General features: G+C 37.5%; 1 protein-coding gene across 1 annotated transcript in view; it reads left to right on the plus strand.

Annotated features, from left to right (window-relative positions):
* GIPC2 (GIPC PDZ domain containing family member 2) overlaps positions 1-14263 on the plus strand; it is an 86681-nt gene extending 72418 nt beyond the window's left edge. The window contains exon 6 of the mRNA XM_072834187.1: positions 10369-14263. Within this exon, the coding sequence (XP_072690288.1) occupies positions 10369-10514 (146 nt within the window). The 3' untranslated portion in view covers positions 10515-14263. The remainder of the gene's footprint in view (positions 1-10368) is intronic.
* Positions 14264-21209: the final 6946 nt, after the last annotated feature.

Raw genomic sequence — 21209 nt, forward strand, 5'->3', positions numbered from 1 at the left:
TTGTTTATGGATTTAAGGATTACATATGAACAAATTTTGTAAATGACACCTATGAAATATATTTGATACATCAGATCTACATTGATTAAGTTACATGTTATGATATTGAAGTTACATGCCCTTATAGGATTAATGAGACCCTGGGAGCAATGAATCAGAAATAGGAAGGAAAAGGAGGCACCTGTTGTGTGATTGATAAGGGCAGTTGAGCAGTTGAATTTCTGGATATTTCTCATGTCGCCATTAGGATGTCGGGTTCTTGATTTATACGAAACAATAGCAACCAAATTTCAACTGACATGTTAAAAGAGGGGAAATGTTTTGGTTCTTATAATTGAAAAGTTCAGAGGTAGATCATGTGTTCAAAAATGGCTAGATACAGAGTTCCCATGCTGTCATCAGGATGTGGTTTCTCTTCTTTCCATTCAGGCTGTACTTTAGGCCTCTGCAATGTCCCCTGGTATCTTCAGGCCCTCCCTCACGGAGTCGAATTGATGGCCATTGGCTCCATCCTCTACACTTTGCTGTCAAGTGTGATGGGAAAAGGGGAGGGCCTTTTCCACGTCATTCAAACAAAATGCTTAGGGTTGACTCTGACTGGTCTGATTGGCTCCTGGAGCCAATCACTGAGGCTGGGGGATGGTTAGGTCTGGGTCAAATGCTCTACCTCTGAAGCCGAGAGTGACTGAAATACTAGGGCTGAGCTGGTGAAAAGTCCTGGTGCCTCCCACATAGAGTCAGAAAAAAGTGCCCTTGAGAAGGGCAGATGGATGCTGGGTGGGGAGAGTAACAGTGCACTGTCACGGTGGGGTTTGTGTCTGCATGCATCCGTGTGTGTGCATAGAGTGTGTGTGTTTGGATTAGGTACTCAATACATTTTTTTAAGCCAAAGACTTGGACTGTTTTGTTTCCCTGCTACCAGGTAAAGTATTTTACTCTGGCCCAGGTAGGATATTTGAAAATCATTATTCCTTTTCTATTTCCGCTCATTCTTCCTTTTTTTTTCTTATAGAGTCTATTCTTGTGTTTTTCTTGGTTGTCTGAACATTAATTAATTAATTAATTAATTTATTTTTGTCTGAACTTTTAAAATAAAATTTCTGTGAGGGACATACAGGTGCTGCCTGTAATTGAAGAAAAATTAATACTTTTTTCCTTTCCTTTTTATATTTTCTTGATTCAAAATATAAAATTTGCATGTAATGGATACTTGCTCCACACAGACAAGAAGTTAAAGCTGAGATTATCCTATAGAAAGCCATTGTTTTAGAACTTTTCTCCTCAACTCATTCGTGTTTGGAAAAACAGATTTGCATAAGTGAGGTGGGCCTGTGAAAATGATGCAAATGAAAGCAAAAGGAATTTCTGAATGGCAGTGCTCTTAAACTCAGGTTAGGCAGTATTGGTTGGAAAAATAACATATACCTCTAGTTGAGAAGTTCTCAAACAGTGTAACTGAATATTACACGTTTGAGAAACTAGCCTATCCATGTGCGATCTTGATGAACTCAAGGAGAACCATACTTCAAAGGGAAGAACTTAAAACAGTCATTAGAACTTAATTTTGGGTATAGGTCTTATAGTTAATTAAGTATAAATTTGGAATAGTTAAATAAATTAGTTCTTTTGTTATTAAATATATACAAGTATACATAGAAGAACAATGGACAGTGGAGTAATTCTAAATGAATTAAGAAGTAGTTCTTTGGGAATCCATTTCTCCCACTCTGACAAATTCAGAGCACTAAACATTCCTCACAAATTCTTTGTAAATTAATTCGTAATCCCATTGTAAAGTTAATTAATCATCTGTAGCAAATTCCTCCAATGACATGGAAAGCCATTATCATTAGACGTGATTAGCAATGTGATCAGTCATCTAGGGAGGTAAAGTTTAATGAAAGTAATTATTTGAAAAATATCAACCATTGTTAAATTAGGAATTTCTGTCATTATTCAGATCTGATTAGCATGAAATATAAATCACAAATGTGACACTGATTCAACAGATGAATATATTTGCTTGTTTTTATTCTCAGTGTTCTTAGCTTTCAGAAATGTTAAGTCTTAAGGCAGATTGCAGTGAAATCATGTTATTCTGGAGTTGTTAATATAAATTTACATTAAAGAGTGAAAAAAAGGAATATGACCATAAAATGACTAAAACCAAAACACTATTATCACAAAGCATTGGGATGTATTTACCACTTGAAATAGGAAAATAACTGAAATGAGTTTAGGAAGTAACCCTGGAGGTGACAGTGCTTTCTTTGGTTGTAAAGGTAAGCTGTGAACTATGGCTTTTCAACTGACCTAATGCCAACATATGTGCCTTGGAATGTTATCCATGGGGAAAAATGGATTCTGGAAGATTTTGAGTCCTGTAACATCTTGTATGAGATTGACCTAACTTAATGAAAAGTTGTATCAGAAAAAAAAGTTGTATCATATAAGTTTCCTCATGAAAATTTAAGGCAAATGTGTAAATTATATGTATAGAACTATAAGTGTCCTGATGATGCCAGTTTAGGAGTTTGGAGATCGTCCTAGCCACGTCAAAATTTTAGGATTTCTAATTTACTTAAGAGATCTAGAAATGTTTGGAAAAGAAATTTGAATGATAGATTCTAAGTAATTTTTTACTATAAAATCTTTTTTAGCTCCTTTAAAGAATACAATAATGTTGTTTTAATGAGATAATTACATTTCTTAGGAAGATTTTCTTTCTTTGGTGAATTCCAAATAGTGAATAGGATAGAAAGTCATCCTTCTCAGATAAAGCCAATGATTTTGGAAATAGATTTTCATTAACAAAAAAACCATATTCAACATTGGTCATATTTTTGATGTTTGACTCATGTCTGAGTTGCTTGAAATAGATTATTTATGAAAAGTCTTAGAGAAATAAGTGCTAAAGACCTCCCTTGGAAGGAGATACAACTACAGATTTAATGGTTAACAATGTTTAGGACTAATCTTTATTTAATCCTGCTACTTGTCATGTTATAGATTTGAAAACAGAGAAGTTTAGTAACTTGCCTCAAGTCAGCTAACAAACCAAGATTCAATTCTGGGATCGTTAATACCCAGATTTTTCATCTGCAGTAGTATCTTATGCTTTAAAAGTTCTGTTTAAGTATTTAAAAATTTAGTGGGAAATATAAATAGACCTAATTCACCAAAATAAGTTTGTTAATAAATGACGTAAAAGTGGTTTAGTTCTGGTAATGATATAAAGATATTTTCAAGGTGGACACTAGAGGTCAGCACTTAGCTGCCATATGTGGTATAACAATTCTTTAAGTGGACTTTTAAAAAATTTATTTATTTATTATTTTTTGCCAGATTGCATTTGGGTGTTAAATATTATTGCAGTGTATTGCAGATCTACTATAGGTGAAGAAGTATTTTAGTAGCTGTCATATTAACGTGATATAATTTTACAAAAAGTTCTTCAATTTGCTAAAGTTTCATTTTGCTTTCCTCTTAAATCAGAGATAAAGTCTTTAAACAAAAAGGATAAAATCATTCACATTTACTTCTCCTCTAAGAATGTTCAACTTAGCAAAAATTCGTACATGTTTTAATGTTTTAGTGCATGTGCCATTCTTAATTTCTTTAAAAATTCATATGGCAAATTACTGTTTTTTTTTTTAAAGATTTATGGCACACTGTTACATATAGTATTTCTAATCCCATAATGAAGCTGCCTAATTGGTATTTTTGTTACTTCTACCAGACCAAGGGTTCTTTGAGGGCAGATACTATATTGCTCCTACTACAGTATTTCTCCTAAAGTAAATATTTGGTAAATGTTTGTTGACTGACTGTGTGTTGAGAGGCACAAAAATAGTGAATTCACAGGGAGTGTGGGTCCTAACTTCATTAGTTTGAAGATTTAGCCCTTGGACAAATCATTAAACTTTGAGCCTTAATTTCCACATCTTTGTGAAAAGGGTATAATAAAAGTCTTACTGGGTGGCCAACACATTCAATTGAATACTATGTATAAAGTTCCTGTCACATCATAAATAATAGGTACAGCTATTATTTTTATCAATGATCACTAATAATTATTACTAGTAATAATGGTAGTGGTGGTAGAGGGAGGACTTCTACCTGGAGGACTGACCCACTCTGGGACTGTCGTGAGTATGGAAGTTCTCCTTTTCTCTGTGTCAGCACGAGCGCATGAGTGAGATTATGCAGTTTGGATTGTGAGGTTGTGGTTTGGGCACCTTAGACCATCCTTGTTTCTCATTTTATAACTAAGGAACTCAAGCCAGAAATTGCAAGTCAGAGTAGGCAAGGTCTGGAATGTATTGTCCTGGGCTCAGTGCACGGGACGATGCTGCTGAGCTTCCTGAGGTACCACCCAGCCATGTACCAGGTTATTTCTTAGAGGGCAGTAGGTACATGTATGTGTGTGAGGGAGAGATTGGCTTTCCCTGTCCATCAGTGAACATCTGATTCCCTCCAGCATTTAAGAGCATCATTCGTCTGTACTGTTAGTTTCTGCTTCTGAATGGTCTGCAGATTTTCTTATACCTTCCATGTGCATCTTATTTCTTCTTCAACCAGATTGTATAGCACCCATGTGTTAGAATAATCTCTAGGTAGCTGTCTCAACAAGTGCTCTCTATAGAGTCCATGAGAAATATTTAAAAGGGTAGACTTAGCAAAATTCTGAACTCGTGTCCTAGTGAGGCAGTACTTACCTTTAAGTTTGAGTTACTCTCCTTTCACAGCCAGGCTGCAGGACCAGGCTCTGGGGTTTGCATTCTCCAATGCATGTTAATCCTGTCAGTGTAAAGATTATTAAAGTGTAATTACAAAGCCGCCTCCTGGGCATCTACCAGTATGCATAAGACACTGAGCTCGTTCCCATGGGCGTAAAGGACTGAGTAGGCTATTCAAGATCTGTTGGGAGTTTATTCTATTAATAGGGAGAGAAATATATAGATGAAAATAATGACAATACAGAGCAATGTTAAATATGCACAGTGAGACCTTAGCACTTAAAAGTGTGGTCTGAGGACTGGCGTTACCTGAGAGTTGTTGGAAATAGGGAGAGGAGGATCACAGGCAGGTTTCCTCATAAACCCAGGCATCTGGGTTTATTTTATTTTATTTATTTATTTTATTTTATTTTTTAAAGATTTTATTTATTTATTTATGAGAGACACAGAGAGAGAGAGAGAGAGAGAGAGAGAGAGAGAGAGGCAGAGACACAGGCAGAAGGAGAAGCAGGCCCCATGCAGGGAGCCCAACATGGGACTCGATCCTGGGACTCCAGGATCACGCCCTGGGCCAAAGGAAGGCACTAAACCGCTGAGCCACCCAGGGGTCCCAGTGTCTGGGTTTTTGAGGAATATCAACAGAGTACTGTTTCCTGAGCCCTTGGCTTCTTATCTCCTTGTGTGAAAATGCACACCGAGGACAGCTTCCCTCTTTTTTTGATTAACTTAAAAACCAGAAACTTTGTCTCCAAGTGAACATGTCTACTATATTTTAAGCCTTTTTCCATTGTCTGTGTGGAGGTTTCTCTTTCTAATATTTTATTACAATAATTTTCAAACATATAATAGAGTTGAAAGATTCTCTTAATATTTTACTATAATCTCTTCATCACCTACTTCTCCACTTATCCATCCTATTTAGAGATTTTTGTAGAAACAGCTATGATTGTAATATAAAATTTATATACTACTTTCTCACTAAATATTAAAAGATTTCCTCAGTTTATTAGTTATTCATAAATATTGTTTCAAATGATTTCAAAATATTTCATTAAATATTTCATCTAGGGACACCTGAGTGGCTCAGTGGGTGAGCATCTGCCTTTGGCTCAGGGTGTGATCCCGGGGTCCTGGGATTGAGTCCCGCATTAGGCTCCCCGAAGGGAGCCTGCTTCTCTCTCTGCCTATGTCTCTCTGCCTTTCTCTGTCTCTCATGAATAAATAAATACAATCTTAAAAAAAATTTTCATCTAATTTATTGGTAATGATTCTGCATCTTAGGTTTTGTATTTAATACTGTTACGTCCATTTTTATGTTAACTTCTTTTCTGTTTTTAAGATTTAAAGAAAAATTAGATTCCCTTATAACCAAAGGAAATAAAAACACTGTGTTGAAGAGATGTCTGGACTCGCATGTTCATAGCAGCATTATTCACAGTAGCCAACAATCTAAGGCAGTTGTCAAGACATGGATAAAGAAGCTGTGGTATATATGTACCATATATATGTTCAGCTGTAAAAAAGGAGGAAATCCTGCCATTTGGGCGACATGGATGGATCTTGAGGCATTATGCTAAGTGAAACAATCATACAGAGAAAGACACATAGTGTATGATCCTACTTATATGTGGAGCAGACTCCTTGCTCAGCACAAAAAAAAGCACCCCTACCCCCCAAAAAATCCTCTCTCATACTCCTAGAAAAAGAGACTACATTTGTGGTTACTAGAGACAGGGAGAGGGGAGTGGGAATTGGAGAAGGTGGTCAAAAGGTATAAAATTCCAGTTATAAGATAATTGAGTACTAGGGATATAGTATACAGCATAATAACTGTAGTTAACCAGGATGTTTGGCGTATAGGAACGCTATTAAGAGAATAAGTCCTGGGTGCCTAGGTGGCTCAGTCATTTAAGCGCCTGCCTTTGGCTCAGGTCATGATCCCAGAGTCCTGGGGTAGAGCCCCGCATCAGGCTCCCTGTTCCGAGGGGAGCCTGGTTCTCCTTCTCCCTCTGCTGCTCCCCCTGCGTGTGCGCTTTCTCTCTCTCTCAGTCAAATAAATAAATTCTTAAAAAAAGGTAAATCCTGGAAGTTCTCATCATAAGGAAAATTATTTCCCTTTTTAAAAATATTTATATGAGGTGATGAGTGTTAACTTATTGTAATTATTTCAGACTATATGTAAGTCAGGTCATTATACTGTACATCTTAAACTTATATAGTGATATATGTCAATTATATCTCAATGGGACTGGAAGAAAAAAGGTATAGACTCCCAGAAGTGGAAAATGTTAGATAAGGATGTGAATGTTTTAAAAAAAGATGTATTATTTTAGAGTGAGCATGGGGTGGGGAGAGGCAAAGGCAGAGGGGAGAGAGAATCTCAAGCAGACTCCCTGCTGAGCACAGAGCTGGATGCGGGAGCCCCATCCCACGACCCTGAGATCATGACCTGAGCTGAAATCAAGAGGCGGACGCTCAACTGACTGAACCACCCAGGTGCTCTATGATGTGAACATTCATAAGGATTTTGATTGTACTGGTTGCCAACTTGTTTTTCAAAAGCCAAATTTATGAAGTCAAGCCTGTGTATGTGAATGTTTGCTTCCTAATATCCTGGCTAGCACTGGCGTGACATTTAAAATATATGTAAAAGTTTCATATATTTTTCATATATTTCCAAATCCTTTGGCTGGAGCAGAAGGTCCTTCTTCCTATTGTTAGTTTCTGGATTGACTGTAAATGCAAAAGATTTTTGAGTCAGGGCTGAGGCCTGAGGCAAGGTAAGAGTGAGGGGGACAATGATGAGAAGAGATACAATTCCTCTTCACTTTTTTTTTTTAAGATTTTATTTACTTATTAATCAGAGACATAGAGGCAGAGACATCGTCAGAGGGAGAAGCAGGCTCCCTGCAGGGAGCCCCGTGCAGAACTCGATCCCTAGGACCCCAGGATCACGACCTGAGCTCAACCACTGAGGCACCCAGGGGTCCCAAATTTCTCCTCACTTGCTTTTTATAAGTATTTTTGAAGCAATTTTAAACCTTGAGAAAGGTTATAAATACAGTACAAAACCTTTTTTCCCTTGGGAAATAATTACTCCCTTGGGAATAAACTTATGGTATTAGTTGCCCCCAAATACTTTAGCGCATATTTCCTATGAACAAAGATATTCTATCTAAACACAATATAGCCAGGAATCATGAAATTAATATTGATACATTACTGTTAGCTAATATTCATAAGTTAAGTTTTGCTTAATATCCTAATATCCATTATAGCAGAAGAGCATGTTCGAAATCATCTGTTACTTTTATTTATATCAATTTGGAATGGTTTTCCACTCTTGATTTTAGTGACCTTGATGCATACGAGCTGTTATTTTATAGAATGTCCCTCAATTCTGGTTTGTCTAATTGTCTAATTTTTTTTTAAGAATTACCTTTAGGTGATATCCCTGGCAGAAATATCAGATATGATGCTGTGTTTTTTTCATTACATCTTAGTGGGAGGCATAGAATTTGATTTGTTCTATTTTTAATATTGTTCGTGTTGATGACTTAAAGTGGTATTTGCTAGTTGTCTCCACTATGAAGTTATTCTCTTTGTAGTAAGTATTTGGTGGAGAGAGATTTTGAAACTATGTAAATATCCTGTTGTTTATGATCTTACCTACCTTCTCTCCTTCTGTCCATTTGTTGTTCAATCATTCCATTATGGATTCATGGTTTCTTTCTTTTTCCTTTTTTTCTTCAATGGGCTTATAATCTATTACTATCACTACTTAATTTGTTGCTTAAATTATCCCTGATTTGCAGGGGATGGCTCAACCCGGATGGCTCCACGGTTGAGCGTCTGCCTTCGGCTCAGGTCGTGATCCTGGGGTCCTGGGATCCAGTCCTGCATCAGGCTACTTGCTTCTCCCTCTGCCTATGTCTCTGCCTCTTTCTTTGTGTCTCTCATGAATAAATAAATAAAATCTTAAAAAAATTATCCTGATTTGGTCAGTGGGAGCTCTTTCACCTTAACTTCTGTGTCTTTTTACATGTTCCCACCATTTTTTGACCGTTTCTTACTTTCTGGCAGAAGATGAGATGTTCTTGGTCATATTTTACTTTGCCTTCTCTAGCCCTGGAATCAGCCATTTCTCCTGAGAACTCTGATTCTTCTTAGTGGAGAATGGTGTTTAAGAGCCAAGATCTGGGGCTTTGTGTGCTCATTGCTGTGTGCGTGTCCCTGCTCCCAGGCCCCTACAGTGGACTGAGGAATGTGTATGTGCATGTATTTACCTAGTGTTTAATCTCTCTGTATTGAAAGATATCTCCACTGATCCCTTCAATTCTAATTCTGCAGGATTCATTCTCATTTTCTCCCTTCCCATTTAACTTTCTCTGGCAGTGACAAACCTGGTTCATAGTATTCTTAATAAATGTACTTATGTGATCAGTCCCCAGGTATGTAACCAATCTCTCATCATTGTAGCTGCTGTCTTCTCCCTTCGGCCCCAGTCCCCGTGCTCTCCTTACCGTATCCAGACTCTTCATCCTGCAGCAGGTTGTTTGGTCATGTGGAAGCCTCCTTCACCTTACTAGAACTTTGATCCCTGCATCGAGTCACTCCAGCCACATCCCACTTCTGCTCTGACTATGGTGCCTCTCTTTGGGCCACATCTCCTCCTTTCCCTTTAGCCTGTGGTAGTACAGAGCTGCTTGAGACAAGGCACAGTTCTCAGATGCTCTTACGAGCCCTAGGAGATTTTAGCCGAAAGACCAGACCTCTTTGGCTCATTTAGAGAAATCCTACAACTGTTGATTTGTTCAACCTTAACCTGGGAGGAAAGGAGATACTGAGCTTTGGTGTTTCTTTTTTTACCTGGGGGTTCTTCACCCAAGTTCCAGATCACATCCACACTGTCTTTTTCTGGTTGCTGGTGCTTAGAAGGGGCTGAGAAAAAAACCCAGCCAAGCCTCATGGGTTCCCAGCCAGTTAGGTCAGGTCCCATGAGAATGTGTAGTCCTGAAGAGACCAGATCCCCAGACATGAGAGCTGGGGCTCGGGCAACTTACTAGAAAAACAGAACAAGGGCACCACTTTCACTTTCTATCTCAAACTAGAAAGGGGCTCAGGAAAAGTTACCTGGATTCCATGAGTGGACAGATACCTTCCTCTTCTCTCTAGCTTGATTTTCCCATTGCAAACTGTTATCCTTTACTTTGGAGGGGCGAGGAGTGCTAGCAAGGTTCCCTCATAGCTGGGAGTGGGGTACTGGTAGAGGGGGCAGAGGGAGCTAGTGACTGGGCAGGTGGAGGAGGGATGATGTACTGACTTTCCTGACTTAGCCATAGGGTTTTCTCTTAGGAGCTCTCATTCCACCCTGAGGAATAGCAGTAGTTCCTGACTGACCGGCTCCAAGGCGGAGAAGAGGCTGGGGTAGCAAATCTGGGTGCAGTGAGCAGATTGTTTAAAAATGTATTTGCTACCCTGACATACGATAGTATGTTATTATTATAACATGTACTAGAAGTATATCTATGCATGTTAAATTTAGGAAGTAATTTTTCCTAGTGCCGTTTTTCTCAATTCCCTGATGCTGTCTCATGTATCATTAATTTTTAAAAATTGTTTTTGATAGCTACCACGATGTTTGAAGCTGGAAAGGACAAGGTTAATCCAGATGAATTTGCTGTGGCACTTGACGAAACTCTTGGAGACTTTGCATTCCCCGACGAATTTGTCTTTGATGTTTGGGGAGCCATCAGTGATGCGAAACGAGAATGATTATGACGTGGATGATCCGTCTCTGGAGAAATGAACCGTTCTTCCTTTTTAAAAAAAAAATCCATAAGATCTGTTTTTAGACACTGTTACAGATTGGTTTGGTATTATGTGTATGGAATACATTCTTTGAAATATAATTTTGGTTTCTGGGTCCCTTTTAAATGCAGTTGCAGATGTGGTATGCTTGAGATAAATCACCTAAATTATGACCAATTTTAATACTCATTTAAGGATCTTTTTAAAGTAAGTTTTAGGGAATATTTCTAGAGAAGTTTTGCTCCTCACTAACATCCATATTTTCCTTTCCACATATAAGTAGCTGATTGCAATAGCTCTGTAGCTCATTTTCAAAATCTCAATGCAGTGAAACTGGGATTAGAGTATGATTTCCCTTCTAACATCTTCATTTTGTTATACCAGCCTGATATGTTCAGGAAATGAAGTTTGAATTATGCCTACTATGGGTCTAGAAAGCATTGTTTTTTTCAATCCACTGAATAAGGAGAAGAAGATTCCTATAGCCTCTTGACATCTATGGCCTACTTTCTTTAATCATAGAACAAGGATTCATTGACTTTTATTTTTTGCGTCTTTGTAAATACTTTTAAAAAATTTGTTAAAATCAATTGTACTGTGTATGTGTTTGCTTGTGTGGAAGAAGGGTAGAAACCTCTTATATTTGATTTTTTTAAAGCAGTTCTTAGACCATTATTTCTCTTTTCACTGATACCACTTTTATGTTACCCTTTATAAGCCCTCCAGGGAAGGTTTTTATAGTCTTTGTAGAAGTTTTCTTTTGAAAGATATTTACTCAGAAAATAACTATGTTTGAGAACATTTTTTGGGGGGGTGAAAGAGCAACGCTTTTAAGCCCCCTAAACTTTAGAGGAGATACAATCAGAAATCGATTTCCCCCAGTGGAAATAAAGGATGATGGGAGGAATTGAGAAAATATATTAGTCTATTATTTTAGAGTTCTAACATACTTTCTCTAAAACCTTACATTATTGAGAAAATTGAGGGCAAATGACTGTCTTATCTCTCTTTTTTGACATTTTATGGATGTAAGAGAATGGAAATGAATGGTTTCAACATAGATCATTTAATAAGGCAGAGGATGGTGTGACCAAGCATTCTTCTAAAGCGTTAGATGGAAAATGCTGTGTGCTGCCATGGTAATCAGAAATAATAACCCGAGAGGGTTGTATTCCAGGAAATCAGAAGTAATTCCCTTTTCATGCTGAGTTAATGCTTAGATAACTGTTGTTTTCTGGTGCAACTTTACTTTTACTGACATCACTCTTCTTTCACATTAAGTTTAATGCTTTGAAGCAGATACTCTGTCTCATTAATCTGAGACCTGTACAGAAGCCCTGTTTTAGTCACTAATGCGTAACTAGAGGAGTTTATGGAACATGGATTGTATTAACGGACTTGCCCATCATTTGAAAATTGGACCTAGTTCAGGCTGTAATTTGTTGTTACTTTTCTCATGGATTTCTTTTGGAGCTCTCCAAATATCTTTTTAATTTTTTTTTTTTTAGTTTTTAAAAAATTCAAAATTTTTATTTTAAGATATCTAGTAATTCTTAACAACACCTCTCAGAAGGATACACGAAGAAAGAGTTGATATTTTTAAAGATGGGAAAGTTGAGGTCCATAGGAGCACTTTAATTTAAACAAAATTTCTTGGTACTAGATGTTAGATTTGAAATGATGAGTCACTGCTTATTGTTGATGGATGTCTGTTTCTCCGTCTGTTTAGGACATGCAGGGAGATTGACACTGATTTCCTGTGATTTATGGAATCTCATATTCACAAAGTGAGTTGTGCTCACTGTGATTTTTCTAGAATTTTGATGTGCAAGGTAACAATGTCCATGTATAGCGGTGACTCGTTTGTTGAGTTAATTGGTAGTTATCATCATTTTAACTGGGCACAGGTACTTTAAAACGCTAGGTGTTTCCTTGAAATGTCTTTATCTCTCACTTCTATTGCTAAGCTGTTGACAAGGATAGTTTCTTTATGTCATCTTCTTCCCTAACCTGGATGTATATTTGTGTGTGAACTTTGTACGTTTTGGTAACTCTCAGTGCACAAAAAGATCAGAGTCTCGTTTTAGTGGTCACTGTCTACAGTGTGGGCTGCCCTTCTCCTACTGTGCTAAGACCAGTCTTTTTTTCTTTTCATTTAAATGAAATAGTGATGCTATTTCATCGTTACCACTAAACTTTTCCAGAACACTTCTGTTGTTTTCTTTTGTTTAGTTTTCTCCTCCAGTGGAAGATTATTTTATTCTTGATTTTCCTCCATGCAAAACTGCATCTCTCAGGAGCCACTAAGATCACACTGTGTTTTCTTTGTGGCAGAGGATGCAGGTGGTGACCGAGTGTTGGGCTCGCTGGGGCCTTGAACACAGCTTGCTCCTGATCATGTACACTTTCTGATGATTACAAATATGTACATTTTGGGTTTCTGTGATGTTTCAAAAAAAAAGAATTATATAATTATAAGATGTGAATCTCTTTTAAAAAGAATTCCGTTATAAAAGCAATAAACAGTTAACCTCTAATTGGGGCTGCTATATCCTATATTGTAATGTGAACAGATAATGAGAGATAATTTTGCCAAATGATTAATTTGCTGTATTTCCCCCCATAACTTTAATAAATAGAGATTTTCCAAGTAAAGCACACCTTCTTTAGGTCTATGTTATTGCTAGACCTTCATCAAGTCTAGAGAGAACCTTTCTGGTGTCCTTCAGTTATCATTGCCTATCTGGCATAGTAGCAAAATGAATTTCATCTGCAAATACAGTTTTCAAAATAATGGTTCTTTTCAATAAGGCACAGTTATCTGCCAAAGGTGTAAAAGATCGATCATATAATGACTCTTTTCACCCTCTGATAAATCTAAAAATATATGGATAACAATAACATTGTTATTATTCTGGTGGAGGTGATGAGTTAGAAGGACAGTCTTGTATTTTCCTCAGGCTATGAGTGAATAAAGAGATAAGAGGTGCTGTTCAGCTTTCAGCCCCAAGAATTAGTGTTCTGTGTAAAACGTACATTTATTATCTTCTTGACACAGATTGAAAGGGACATCAGAGTAATTACAGGTCCTTATACTATCATATCATGGTTATAAAATGTTTCTAAGATTGTGAAGTGTACAAATGGCACAGCCTGTCCCTACTTATTACCTGGAAACCTAGTTCTAAGAAATGACTCATGGCTAATATCTGCTGAGAGGGTAAAAATTGAATATGACATCTTTAATTTCAATTTGAGACATTAAGACTCTATAAAACTTAAGTATAGCCATAGATATGTTTAAATCAATGACAAAGAGAAATTAAAAAAGTTTTCTGATAGTTTTAAATAAACACTTTGTATTTTGAACTGTTTGTGCTATGCAATGGTATTGACTATATGCAGATAAAATATTCTGTGTTTTTTGGGGAAAAAAACTTTTGTCTTTTGTAAATCAGCATATACTTTAAAATGTTTTTTGAGATTGAATTTTGGAAATTTATTAATTTGTGAAATTATAACATATTTTATTTAAAATTTATGTACTGTATTTCTACTTATAGATGTACAAATGTTTATGTATTGATTAAAGAGTGAATTATTTTAAAGGTATAATTTATAATATTTAAAATACCGCTTCTTAAAATAAACTTTTCATGAAAAAAATGATGTTTTTATCATGAAAAAATAAAGATTTGGGGTTTTAAATGTTAGACTTTTTAGTTTTGTTTAAATAAATGATTCAAGGGATAACACATGTAATTGTTTAGGCCTTTTTAAAAAAATTTTTAAAGGTTATTTATTTATTTATTTGAGAGAGAGCTCATGAATGGGGAGCAGGGAACAGGGGAGGGCCAGAGGGAGAGGGAAAAGTAGGCTCCCCGCTGAGCAGGGAGCCCAACCTGGGGTTTGATCATGACTGGAGCGGAAGGCAGACACTTAACTAAGTCACCCTGGTGCCCTACTCTTTATGTTTATTTTATTTTATTTTATTATTTTATTTTATTTTATTAAGATTTTATTTATTTATTCATGATAGTCACAGAGAGAGAGAGAGGCAGAGACACAGGCAGAGGGAGAAGCAGGCTCCATGCACTGGGAGCCCGATGTGGGATTCGATCCGGGGTCTCCAGGATCGCGCCCCGGGCCAAAGGCAGGCGCCAAACCGCTGCGCCACCCAGGGATCCCTCTTTATGTTTTTAATACATTTTCGGTATATATTTTTTCTCAGTGTATTTTGTATGAGGTGTAACCTCTAAGGTCTCTTAGTCTTAAAATTCCAAAATTATGTACTTTGATTCAGTAAAAACACATGGGAGATGTACTGCCAGGGTACTGTAAGGTAAAATAGTCATAAGCTGTTTCTGTTTATAAAATAGAGGTTTACCGAGAGTGATTTTCTTCTTTATTTAACCAAATTTATTGGCAGTAGTTTCCAAACAATAGTGTAAGTAGAAGAAATATCAGCCCATAGCTCTTACGTGGTTATGCCTTTTGGATTCATTATCTCCTTGATACATTTTGAAGGCCCTATAAGAGCTGTTAGAAATTCTTAAAAATACTCTAATTCCGTATGTTTTGGGGGAAGGGGTCCAGGAATCTGCATTTTGACATCTTCCAGATGATTCCAATGGAAGTGAATCATAGACTTTCACTTAGAGGTCCTCGACAATCAGGACTAGCACTGGGCAGGAACAATAGATATGACTTCAAGAACTCACCATCTGTCGAGGTAGACTGAAGCCTAAAAGAGCTAATATGATTAGGTAAGTGTTAAAATGGATGTAAAATAGTATGGGAAGAAGCAATATAAGATAGTAAGATTTCTTTTAACTTCACCAAGTGGACGATTTTCTAAATGTAAATTGGTATGCTAGAAGGATTTGTTCTTGGAGAAGTAGACTTCCCAATGGGTGCATTATGGATTAATCCATGTGACAGTTTTGCCTCTGCAGGCAATATTTGATGTTTACCATTGATACAAATAAATATTGGCTATTTATCCTGCCCTTATTAGGTATTCTCTTCTAGTTTTGTAGATGAGGATCCTCTTAGAGGATGGTTTTTAGAGTGGAATTGACATGCATGATAAAATTAATCTCTTTCAATGGGAGTAGCCTCAGGGGATACTGTGGTTTTGATTATGGAGAAGCCAAGCTTGTAAAAATGCTGCTTCAAGTCTCCATCTGAATTTTTCTTTTAGTGAGGTTCCTTCATGTAGGGGGTCGAGTGAATATGATTCATGCTTCATTCCTTATGTGTCATCTAAAAATACGTTGGAAATAATGTGATTAAAAAAGTGTAGACCTGATGAATTAATTTAGCTGTGAAAAAGTGGTTTCTCTATGTTAGAATTTCTACCCCTTCATTCAGATATTATTATAAAAATAATTTGATATAATTTAAATTTTATTTTTATAGCTTTCCAGTAAGAAGTAAGTAGAAATATAAACATGAAAAAAACCAAACTCTTTCTTCCCCATAAAGTAAAGAGAAAGCTTTCTCTTCTGCAGTGGCACTGGAGAAAAATAAAATAAAATCCTTTGAAGTTAAAGAATGGTGGAAGAACCATGAGATATGTTAGCTTTGGGAAGGGGAAAATGGGAACATGGCAGCCATCTTCCTGCAATGTCCTTCCCTCCTCTCCATTCATCCCTTCCTGGCTTGCTCTTCTCCACCATCCTCCATCCATGGGGTTCCTCAGGCCTCAGACATGGGTTCTGTCCCCAACTCTGTCTTCTTAGATGACTCATCTCTTCCCATGGCTTTTAGTATCTTTATAGTTACAACTCCCAAATATATATCTCCAGTTTGGATCTCTTCTGAGCTCTATACTCAGATACTCAACTGCTTCCTTGACGTCTCCACTTGTGTGTCAGAACTTTAGCATGTCCAGGATGAAACTTAAATTTTTGGGGTCGGAGTCAGGGAGAGGTACAGAAGGAGAGAAAGAAAATCTTAAGCAGTCTCTATTCCCAGTGAGGAGCCTGATGTGGGGCTTGATCTCATGGCCTTGAGATCATGTCCTGAGCTGAAATCAAGAGTTGGATGCTCACTTGACTGAACCACACAGGTGCCCCTAAAATTTTTTTTAAAGTCTTATTTTCCTCAATTTTCTTTGACAGGAAGTGGCATCATAATTCACCTCACTGTTCTTTCTTCAACTACTGCGTCTAATTCAGCAGCAAGTCCTTTTTGTTGTGTCTCTGAAAACATCTCCCAAATATCTACTTGTTTCTAGTTTCGCTGTCACCTGTTAAATCCATACCTCATTTCCATCCGGGCTGCTGCTTCAGGCTCTGCACTGCTCTCCCATCTTCCACTCCTGCCCTCCTCCAATTTAGGTTTTACCTGGTAATGGGAGTGCTCTGAAAACATTGTACAGTACATGAATGTTCAGCTTTCTTGAAAATGTCAGGGTCTCATTTTTTTTTCCTTTGGAGGGGCTTGACCTTATGCTTGTTTTTGTCTTTGAGGGAAGGGGCACTAGGTTTAGGTGATTCAGCTTCTGCTAAAGGGCTCACAGAGATTAAAGGTTTTATGGTGTGTGTGTGTGTGTGTGTGTGTGTGTGTGTGTGTGTGTGTATGTGTGTGTGTTTGGGAAAGGGAGAGAGATGTCTTTAAAGCTCCAAACAGAAGAAGATTGTGCCTTGTTTTCCTGCAGGCTCATTATGGCTATATGGAGTGTTTAGACTAACAGGAACAAGAGCCTTCCAAAGATTCCTGGTGTTTCATTGCAAAGGCAGTGAGACCCACAGTGAGAGGAGGTGTTTGACGCTTGAGTACCCTTGTGGACGCTTGAGTCATTGAACAGAGCCCACCAGCCTTCATAGCACTTCCCATGCCTTATTTGTTTCTATCATCAATGTGTGGTGAGGATTTTTGTCCACAGTTTTGCTTATTATTTTCTAGAAGGAGAGTTACCACATCAACCCAAACCTCTGGCTTATTCCTGTAGATGCCATCATCTTGGCTCCTTTTTTTGTTTGTTTGGGCAATGAAATGACCTACATATAAACTTTAGAAAAGAGAGGTGGTCCCTTGCACATGTCTAGTGGAATATTGGGGGTAACCTTTGCTTTTGCACTTGGAAAGCTGAACTGAACCAGCATGAGACCTTTGACGGAGACATGGGCATTTTGCTACATGCTAATGGGATCATACCACTCCCCTTCAAGCTTTACAGTGGCCTCCAAAGCCACATCATCACCAGACTCCTCCTAACTCTGTGCTCTCGTTACATTGAACTTGTTTTTCACTTCCAAGTTCTTCCTTTCTTAGAGTTTTTTCACTTTTTTTCTCTGCCATGAACACCCTTCCTCTGATTTGCATGGCCAGGTCCTTGTCATCCTTTAGTTATTAATATAAATGCCACTTCTTTGGTGAAGATATTTTTGACTTTAATTTCAGCCCTTATTTGTTTCCATCCTAACTCAGCATTATTTTAAATTATTTTATTAGTTTTTTTTTCCATATTCCCCATTGGAATATCAGTTTCTTGGGGAGGGGGGTGGGATTGTTTATATCTCTCATTGTTATATCCTGAGCACTTGGCATGGAACCTGGTATATATTAAATACTAACAGGGGATCCCTGGGTGGCTCAGCGGTTTAGCGCCTGCCTTCGGCCCAGGGTGTGATCCTGGAGTCCCGGGATCGAGTCCCACGTCAGGCTCCCTGTGTGGAGCCTGCTTCTCCCTCTGCCTGTGTCTCTGCTTCTCTCTCTATATATCTCTCATGAATAAATAAATAAAATCTTTAAAAAAAATACTAACAAAATAATTGTTAATGAGGAACTTCAATGAATATCTGTTGAGTGCCTACTGTGTGCTCAGTTGCTGGAAGTAGATCAATTCACGTAATCTTCAGCAACTCTCTGAGGAAGGTAATGCTTATTTTCATTTTAAAGATGAAGAAATAGGAACGCCTGGGTGGCTCAGTGGTTGAGCCTCTGCCTTTGGCTCAGGGCGTGATCCTGAGGTCCAGGATTGAGTCTTGTATTGGGCTCTCTGCGAGGAGCCTGCTTCTCCCTCTGCCTATGTCTCTGTCTCTCATGAATAAGTAAATAAAAGTCTTTTTTTTAAGATGAAATAGGCCTAGAGAAATTCAACTTGCTCTGAGGCACATGTTTGGCTAGTGGCAATGACAGGATTTGAACTCAGGTTTAGGTCCTAAGCTCTCTCTCAAATTGATCCTGTTAATACTTTACAGAGCAATGTTCTGAGTCACTCAACTGAAGAAAACTGTGAGTGGATTAAAGCCTGGAGAATAAGGTTATGGATTCAGTTAGCTGCCTGAGTAGGGGAATAGCTACTCAGATACTCAGAGCTCAGGCCCAGAAGGGGACTTAAATGATTAAGTGACAGATTTTAGGTTAGAAACCATATGCTAAAAGATTTTAGTTGTTCTTTAGATTAAAAAAATTATAACTGGTAATGGTTAAGTCTGAATTAAAAAGAAGATCTTAGTCACTGGCATAATAAGTTTTTGCTGGTGTAACTAAAGAAAAAAAGATTAAGAAAGTTCTTGACCATTTCTTAGACTATTTCTGGCCTTAGAAATCCTTCGAATCTGATTAGAGTGATGTCCCGGTTTAATTGTTTTGACTTGGGTTGTGGGCATTTTGCTTTTGGAATCATTATTACTTATGTTTCAGAAAACTACTAAGGGGTGATTACTATGTTCTTTAGTTTTTAAAAAAATGTCGTTAAACAAATTTTAAAAAAGTAGCAGCTAGTTATCAAATGCTCTGTGTACCATTTACTGTATGAAAATATTGAGGTTTCATGGAGCATGGAATCTCATCATTAACCATTTTTAAGATTGAGATACTTGAGTTCTGAGAAATGAATTGGAAAGTTATTTTGCTCAGAAGGTCCATTTCTGGGCAGAAATTATAATTTGTATGCCAAAGGGGTGAGTTTACAGAGATGATTATAAATTCCTTGAATATATTCCCTACTCAGTTCTTTTCTATACATACGAGTGATCGGTTTCAACATATTAACTTATGAGTTGATGAATATTTGTGAAGCTTCCCTCAATATTAAACCCAAAGTAAGACTTTTGTAACTGTGGTAATTTAAAAAAAAATGAAATCAATCATGTACCTTTCCAGAGGATCAAATATACATTTGTAATTGGAACAGGTTTATTGAATTCCTTTTTAAATGAGGCCCAAGGATGGGGCGCCTGTGTGACTCAGTTAAGCATCCACTGTTGATACCAGCTGAGGTTTGGATCTGAGGGGTGTGAGTCTAAGCCCTCTGTTGAGCCTTCTTTAGAAGGAAAACGCAGTCCAAGGAAATTCTGAAGAGGGTGTACTGACTGAGATAGAGATAGGCGGCATTTCAGTACTGAACATTGTAAAATTCTGTGGACTGTGTCTGCGACTCTCCTTTCTGAATTTTTGGTAAACAATGTTAGTCACCTCTTTTAAAATAAATTAATTAGCTTCCAGAAATATTCCTCCAGGTGATCTAGAGCTTAGAAGGAGACCTCCCAGCTCTCTGCCATCCTGTCACCTGATGGCAGAAGGACATTTACTAGGTAATTAAAAAAAAATTTACGTTCTGACCATTAGGTGGCATTGCCTCCCTTGCAGCTTCCGCTAGTCTATCTGCCTTTTCTGCAACCCTCAATGCCAAGTCAGGGATTTTAATATTCTTCTTGTACCTGTTTTGACTTGTCCAGCCTGATTTTTGAGCTCATTTGTGACTTCACTAAGGATAACCTTTGGACAAGGGAAGTGTCTTTGATACCTGGATAGCTTCGCCTCAGAACCCTGGGGATTATATGATGTGGTCTGGAGGAGTGTTGAGAGCAAATGACTAATTGTACAAAACCAACCAAGGCTCCTCTAGATCTGAGAGGCGAAGAAATGACTGAGCACCGAAGTACTGTAGAAGGTGATTATTATTATTATTTTTTTGTAGAAGGTGATTATGGTTAATATCCTGTGAAAGTTATAGACAGCTTCATACCAAGCATAAAATTAAATAGGCACATTTAAAACTTTAAAGCGTATTTATGACTTCAAAACTTTTAAACTAGGTTCAAGCAAACAGTTAATTGTAAATTTGTTTTTTTGCCTGAATCAATAAAGCAGGTTGAGCTTCTTTGCATTTAGCAATTAATATTGTGTGGATGACTCACCTCATGAAAAAGTCTTCTTTCCAGTAGGATAGAACCTGGCCAGGTATTGATTCATATACGACTGTTTCAACAGCTGTCATTTGAACTAACTTCTTCTTTCTAATGTTTTTTACATTTAAGTAATTTGCCAATACTTGTGAGGTACAGTACTTTGTACTTATCACAGGATATTTACCCCTTATTAATTGTATATCCTATCAATGACATCCTATCAATGACAATCCTATCAATGACATCAACTGATGTCATTCGGGACACTCATTGGCTATAGTTATTATTATTATTTTTAAAAGATTTTATTTATTCATGAGAGACACAGAAAGAGAGGCAGAGACACAGGCAGAGGGAGGAGAAGCAGGTTCCATGCAAGAAGCGTCATGCAGGACTAGATCCTCGGAATTTGGGATCGCACCTTGAGCCAAAGGCAGACAGACACTCAACCGCTGAGCCACCCAGGCGTCCCTATTGGCTGTAGTTAAGTGACATTTGTTAGAAACAAGAGTTT

This window comes from Canis lupus, chromosome 8 (assembly GCF_048164855.1).
Source record: "Canis lupus baileyi chromosome 8, mCanLup2.hap1, whole genome shotgun sequence".
Lineage (NCBI taxonomy): Eukaryota > Metazoa > Chordata > Mammalia > Carnivora > Canidae > Canis > Canis lupus.